The sequence below is a fragment of the Nematolebias whitei genome, chromosome 6 (genome assembly GCF_014905685.2).
Source record: "Nematolebias whitei isolate Nwh7 chromosome 6, NemWhi1, whole genome shotgun sequence".
NCBI classification, from domain to species: Eukaryota; Metazoa; Chordata; class Actinopteri; order Cyprinodontiformes; family Rivulidae; genus Nematolebias; species Nematolebias whitei.
The window spans coordinates 2,387,659-2,394,357 of NC_056503.1; the positions used below are offsets into that span (position 1 = coordinate 2,387,659).

Below are 6,699 nucleotides of genomic sequence, written 5' to 3' on the forward strand. Positions count from 1 at the left end.
CTTCCTCCTGCAAGGATTGTGCGATGTTGCCTCATGCACTTGAAAGACCTACAACTGCTGGGGGAGATACCAAGAGATTTAACACACACGCCTTCACACTTTCACATGCACACACATACACCCTTTTCAAGCTGATAGGCAACTTGTGCTGTCTGTTGACGGCTGGAGTTTGATATGATACTCAGCCTCGGGATCCATCTTAATAAATGAATGAAGAGCTTAAATTATGTGCTGGGTGGGGGTGGGGTTGTGTTTAATCTGCGCGTGTTAAGCATCCCCCTCATTGTGATTGCTTGGACAGACGGGTGGCTTCTAAAGAAAAACAGGGTTCTACCAAAAAGGTCAGGCGTCGATCAAAGCTAGATTTTGATGTGGGGCCGGTCAAAAGTGAGGGAGATGCTTCGGCCTCATGAGAGGGGCGGAGCTAAAGCTCAAAGTTGGAAGGTAAAGAGTGGCTTTATTCTGCATCTCCTACACATCATCTTCATCACCCTCATCTAAAAGGGGAAGGTGGACGATAATGTTTTTGTCCATGTTAGCATGTGTTTGGCATGTGTTGCCAAACGTCTCATGAACAAGTGGACAAGATTTACTTTTATTTATTTATTTTTGCAGAAAGTAATCATTGGATGGACCTCTAAATTTAATTGGAGTCAGCTCAATTCAATATGGCTGCCACAACCAACTTTTCTTAGGGAATACAAAAATAACTGGTCCCCAACACATACTGAACAGATTGTGCAAGATGTTTGTATTTTAACATTTTAACACTTACTGGGAAACAACTCCCAGTTTTCTGTTAGCAAAATATCTCATGAACCACTGGATGGATTTTTATAAAACCTTTAGAAGATAATCACTATATTCATCCATCCATCATCTTTACCCACTTCTTCCTTTTTGGGTCACTGGTGCCCATGTCCATCTGTCACTGTGCGAGAGGCGGGGGACACCCTGGACAGGTCTCCAGTCCATCACAGGAACAGAGACAAACAACCAGTCCCTCCCTCACTCACACCTAGGGACAATTTAGAGTTACCAATCAGTCTAACATGCATGTTTTTGGTCTGTGAGAGGAAACAGGCGTACCCGTAAAAAACCCACGCATGCACGGAGAGAACATGCAAACTCCACCCTGAAATGTCCCGAGCCAGGATTTGAACCGGGGAAACCCGCTCGCTGAGGCAGCAGCTGTGCCAACTGCGCCACCGTGCTGCCCGTAATCACGGGCGGCTGTGGCTGAGTGGTTAGAGCATGGTACTTTGTATAACTGTGCTGTTTCCAAGGTTTGACCGAAATGGCTCAGTCTGTAGTTTCTCAACAAAGGACGATGTACGGCTGAAACTGGCATGAAAAGCAGCGAGCGGCATGCATTCTTCAAGCAAAGCTAGGCCTTTAATTTTTGTGTTTGTCTGATGGTTTATCTAATTTCCTGCAGTTTCCTGATGGCAGTCGAACAAAACAAAGGCACATAAAACAAGAGAACAGTCCAAAGGCAAAGATGAGTGATGTAACGTTTATTTGGCTATAATTTACCTGATGAAGAATTTCCTGACATTTGACATCAAATATTAAAACGTCCTGAATCTCAGATACATCAAATTGATCAATTGAAAAACAGAGTTCCCAGGAAGTCATACCCAACATTTTATTGTTGTGCCCACAGGTGATTGTTTGTTCGCAAAAGTACAGTTGAGAGAGAGAAGTAGGGGAGGGGGGAAAAAGCCAGATGTTTGTTTGTCAAAGCAGGAAACAAAACCTGAGCGTGGATCACATCGACCGGAACGAACTCAGAGAGAAGTCACCAGCTAATGGAAAATATAACTCAGTAAAATGATGATTTTGAAGCCATGCAGGTAACATAATATTGCCGTCAAAGAACACTCGCACATGCTTTTCCAAAATCAAACATGCATTACTCAGCGGGGCAAAGAGGTGGAAACACTCAACTGTTCGGCAATACAGATTCTCTAAATGTTTCCAATAATGAATATTTCTAGGGCATGTTACACACTTTTTTTTTTTGTTCAGTTGATTGTTTGAAGAAAATGATAAATTAGTGTTAAATAAAAAATTAAATCAAAATATATATTTAGCATCCTCAAGGGGGCTGATGTGTCACAAAAAACAACAAGCAGATTTAATCATTTAAGAGAGCATTTTGTAAAGAATACATCGTTGCAAGCTCAAACCCGGTCATCACTAGGCTGTGAGAACAGTTCCAATCACAGTGATCACGGACAAGTTCAGCATCTCCTCAGGCCACCTCACTAAGGCTGGTTATCGTTTAGTCGCCCATTTGAACACTTCACTTTTTTCCCTCGATCTCTGGAAAAGTTCTCTTCTTTTCTTTGAACGTTGGCTTTTTTAAAAGAACTATCAGAATCATGCAACTACTGTTCCGTTTACGCCGAGACAAAAACCAGTTGGTGCTCTTGGACGTGATTCTCTTGGTTGTGTTTGGGAGGGCTGCAAGTTTTGAGGTCAGCGTGGGCTTTTTTTTTTCAGGCACTGCCATCCTGTTTGAGCCGCTGACTGCGAGCCTTGTAGACCTCGATCAGTAAATCTTTGACGTATTGGATTTCTCGCTCCACTGACTCCGCTTTGTCACGGAGCTCGCGGTTCTGCCCCTCGAGTCCGTGTAGCTCCTCCTCCAGAGAATCCAGCTCCGCCCTCTTACGCAGCCTGTACCTGCAATAGGGATGGAGGGGGTTTACTTACTCTTTATCATTTACATTTTTACAGATTTCTGCTGTCTTGCAACTTCACACAAGTCACAGATGCTGACCTTTAACCTCTAATTTCTAAATTCAATTCACTTCAATTCAGTTCATTTATATAGCGCCAAATCACAACAACGTTGTCTCAGGGCACTTTACAGGAACATTCACAAACGTAAAAGCCAATTAGTAAAGTTCTCTATCTAAGGCATCTAAGGAAAATTGTTTTCATTACAAGTATATCCTGAGGCCAGCCCAACCAAACCAAAAGTTAGACGTAGGGCTGAACTTGGCAGACAGGGAGGGACTTTCCATTTCCCTTCTAGACTCTGTTGTGGCAACATGAGTTAATGTTTTAAATAAAACAGTGAAGTTTATAACCAGTGCAATAAGTGGGAACCAGATCACCTGCTTCTTCTCCAGTGCCCTTAACTTTTTGTTTTGACGAATTTATGGACCCACCGTCACCTCAGCGTGTTTAGAAAGCATGCTTTACAGAGGAACAGAAGAAGCCGTTTACCTGTGGGCAGCAGTTTTGTTCTGGTCCCTTTTTTTCTGCTTCCTCTCTCCACTGCAGGAATCCAGAGAAGCTGCACCCATCACCAGGGTCTGCTTGACGGAGCATGGCTCATCCTTTAACCTCTGGGTGGGGCGGTGAATAGGGGGACCCATCAACGACCCCTCACCCTCTCTGGACAGACATTCATAGCTTTGGTCTGCAAGGCATTCTGGATAGAGGTAGTGGCCATGTTGGGGCTCCACAGGCTGTGCTTGTGCTGGCTGATCTAGGTCTCCTATAAAGCTATGGTAAGGCTCTGTGACACCCATAGACTGGTGGAAGTAGCCATCACCGGCTACCATTGTCTCTTGGGGAATACTTCCAGACAGTCCTCCATCCTTGCTGCAGTGCAGGACCTCGAGCCCTGCACTGTCGTAACTTACATTGACCTTCACATTGTGCATTAGCTGTCCCTCCCTCTTGTGGTGGTTGTCGTACGAGCCACCCAGACAAAAACCTCGGGCAATCTCTTCGCTGCAAAACATTCCTTCTGAGAAACAGTAACTCTCCTCTTCCTTCAACGATAAAGCACATTCTCTCACCTTCTTTACGCTGCCGACGCTGTTCTTGCTCACTGTCTTCAGTGTCGAGTAGTGGTTCACCGACAACTCCGTGCTCCCTGAGTAACAGCCCCTGGAGCCCCACGTTTCAAGTCCAACTTCGTCCCCGACTTTCACAGACTCACCAAGGAGCCGTCGACTGTTGTTGTGGTGGTAGCGGTGATGATAGCTGTATGGTGCGGGCCGTGCAATTTTGGTTCTGTTGATGGGACCACCGCAAAAACTGGCCAGGTCCAGTTCCCCTGTTGCCAAGGTAACTACCAAAGGGCTGCTTTCTGATTGGCTGGTCCCATATGAGCCATAGGGTAACTGATAATAAGACTGGGAGCCCATGGCTTGGGCAACCTTGTCACATTTTGAAGATTTCTCCAACTTGTTTGTGGTGGATGTGGACTCGGAGCGGAAGTAGTCCTCCAGCTGAGCCAGCTCCTCCTGCAGCAGAGAGGTCATAACCTCCAGATCCGAGGGCACCTTGACATCCTGTTCTAACGGTGAGGGTGGATGAGATGAGCAGGGAGAAGACTCGGTCGTTGACACAAATGAAGACAAATCAACTTTTTCCGTCATCCAATCAGAGTGACCATCACCTAAAAGTAAAAAATATATATATATATGCAAATCATGAAAAAAAATCAATTACCAATCAAATTTTCTTTTAAATGTTTGAATAATATGTTTTAAATAAAAATGACAAAATCAGAGAAAAATCTAAAGCATTGTTGATTAAAGACAAGCTTAAATAAAAAAAGCAAGCAATACGTCCGAAAAGATCCAAGTGAACAACTAACCGATCATCTGAAAATGATTGAACAGCATCGTCTGCGTTCGATAAATATCCACTTAGCTGTACTCACTGTACGACATTAGCCCCGTGCTGCACTGCGGCTCCAACCTCGAGATGTGCAAAAATAAAAAAGACTCTTGGTACAACTCACCAATTAAGTGCTGCCTCTCTGCTGACCCCGCCCCCGCGCCGGGCCGTGATTGGCTGCGGCTAGCCCGTGGGGAAGGGGGAGCGCTGAGCTCGCCTGTGGAAACGAGAGGAATTTTCCTGCGAAGGATCGATGCCGCCATCGTGTCGCCTGCTCCGATTAAATTGTCCTAACGCACAAATTGTGCACCGGCTGAATGCAAGAGGTGCACGAACACTCGAATACCTGTGAAAAATGAACAAACAAAAACAAATGTCACAATGTTTAAACTTTAAATTTCTGCTTGTATAGCAAATAAAAAACATAAAGGGCATAACATAAAATGTAATAAGAAATTGGTACAAAAAGGTTAATTTTAAGAGTTAATTTATTTAAATGTCCTCTCTTAATTAAATAAATGTACTATTCACCTGTCAGGTCAAACTCTCATTGTTTTATTTCACTTTTTTAACTTTAATCCTGTAAAAATAGACTAAATATCCTGAAACACACAATAAAACATGAACAAAAACAAAACTATATAACGTTTTGTATTTATAATATATTAATTATAAGTATAACAACTTTTGAAAACACAAAACAGATTGTAGTTTTACAAATGTAAGTGGTAGGAAAAACATCAAATGCAATTACAATTTTTAGGCTTAAAAAAGAGAAAGTAATTAACAGAAATCAAATTACTTTCAAGTTTTTTGCTTGTATTTTAAAACACATTATTATTATTATTAATAATAATAATAATAGCAATAACAACAACAATGATAATAATAATAATAATCATAATAAATACTTTTAAAAAGTACAAGTTGACCAAATTGAGCATAGTAAGTTTGAAGTTGAAACATATTCCTCCGCAGCGCCTACTCACCCCATAGTTCCGTAAAGTCAGCAGCAGACAAACACTCGAAGCTTTATGCCGCAGAGGAAGACAGTCTCTGTCTAAAGAGCCATTTTTGTCAGGCTTTAGGAATTGAAGAAGTCTTTGTGCGGCGCTTTAACGACAGACACTTGACAGCAGAAAGTTTTTAAATCCGCTACTTCTCTAACTCCTACCGCCCGGACCTTATCACCGAGGTGCTGATCACTGCGCCGCTCCCAAAGTTCTCCGTTACGTCATCACCTGCGGGGCTGCGGGGGAAAACCCACAGAAAGGAACCCACGTCCGCTCTGTGCGACAGCTGCTGTCCGGCATTTGATTCACTTCATGCTGTTTCCATCCCGTGCTGTTTAAATAAAAAGTTAATTGTTGTTTTTGCTTGTCGCAAGGTAACAAATAAACCAACTGTATAAAACTCGCCCGTAAAGTTCCCAAACCGTCATTTTAACTCATCTGTATAAACTCGGAGGAGTAAAAATGTTTGTTTAGCTGATTTATAAAACCTAAAACACAATCTGTAACCTGCGGAGCAGGCTGTAAACTCGGGACTAGTTTCAGAGAGGCTGCAGCGGAGGGACACGGTGTTGCAGTTCGAGGGGGTAAGTTTAGTTGCAGCCCTGTTGCATCAGACCCGCCGGGGATTCGCTGAACGCGCGAACAATGAGGCCGCGCCATTGGTGCATCATGGGAACTTTTCTGTTTCTATTGGCTGACCGTCACTCACACTGATTGGTAATCATTAGGCATTAACACCGACCTCAGACCAGCAGGGTGGGGGTCAGTTCTAATCATGAGAAAGTTGTGGGGGCCTGAACAAAATCAGCCACAAGTTATTAACTCTTCAAATCACTGGCTTTATGTTTTTACTCTGAACACACTATGAACCGAAATTATGAATAATGTACACACAAAATAAACATTTATATATAATATATACATGTACTTGTATATAATAATAATAATGCACACAAAAAATAAACATTTATATATAATATATACATGTACTTGTATATAATAATAATAATAATAATAATAATAATAATAATGCACA

General features: G+C 42.5%; 1 protein-coding gene across 2 annotated transcripts; it reads right to left on the bottom strand.

Annotated features, from left to right (window-relative positions):
• Nucleotides 1-2,088: 2,088 nt before the first annotated feature.
• On the bottom strand, nucleotides 2,089-4,955 carry atf5b (activating transcription factor 5b). Of its 2 annotated transcripts, none has more exons than XM_037677986.1 (3): nucleotides 4,775-4,955; nucleotides 3,241-4,426; nucleotides 2,089-2,691 (listed from the first exon to the last, which is right to left on the bottom strand). In XM_037677986.1, the coding sequence occupies exons 1-3, from the start codon at nucleotides 4,911-4,913 to the stop codon at nucleotides 2,505-2,507; spliced, it is 1,512 nt and encodes a 503-aa protein (XP_037533914.1). In that variant the 5' UTR covers nucleotides 4,914-4,955; the 3' UTR covers nucleotides 2,089-2,504. The 2 variants fall into 2 exon arrangements, with proteins under 2 accessions (XP_037533914.1, XP_037533915.1); XM_037677987.1 differs by lacking the exon at nucleotides 4,775-4,955 and adding an exon at nucleotides 4,628-4,671.
• Between the last annotated feature and the right edge of the window lie 1,744 nt (nucleotides 4,956-6,699).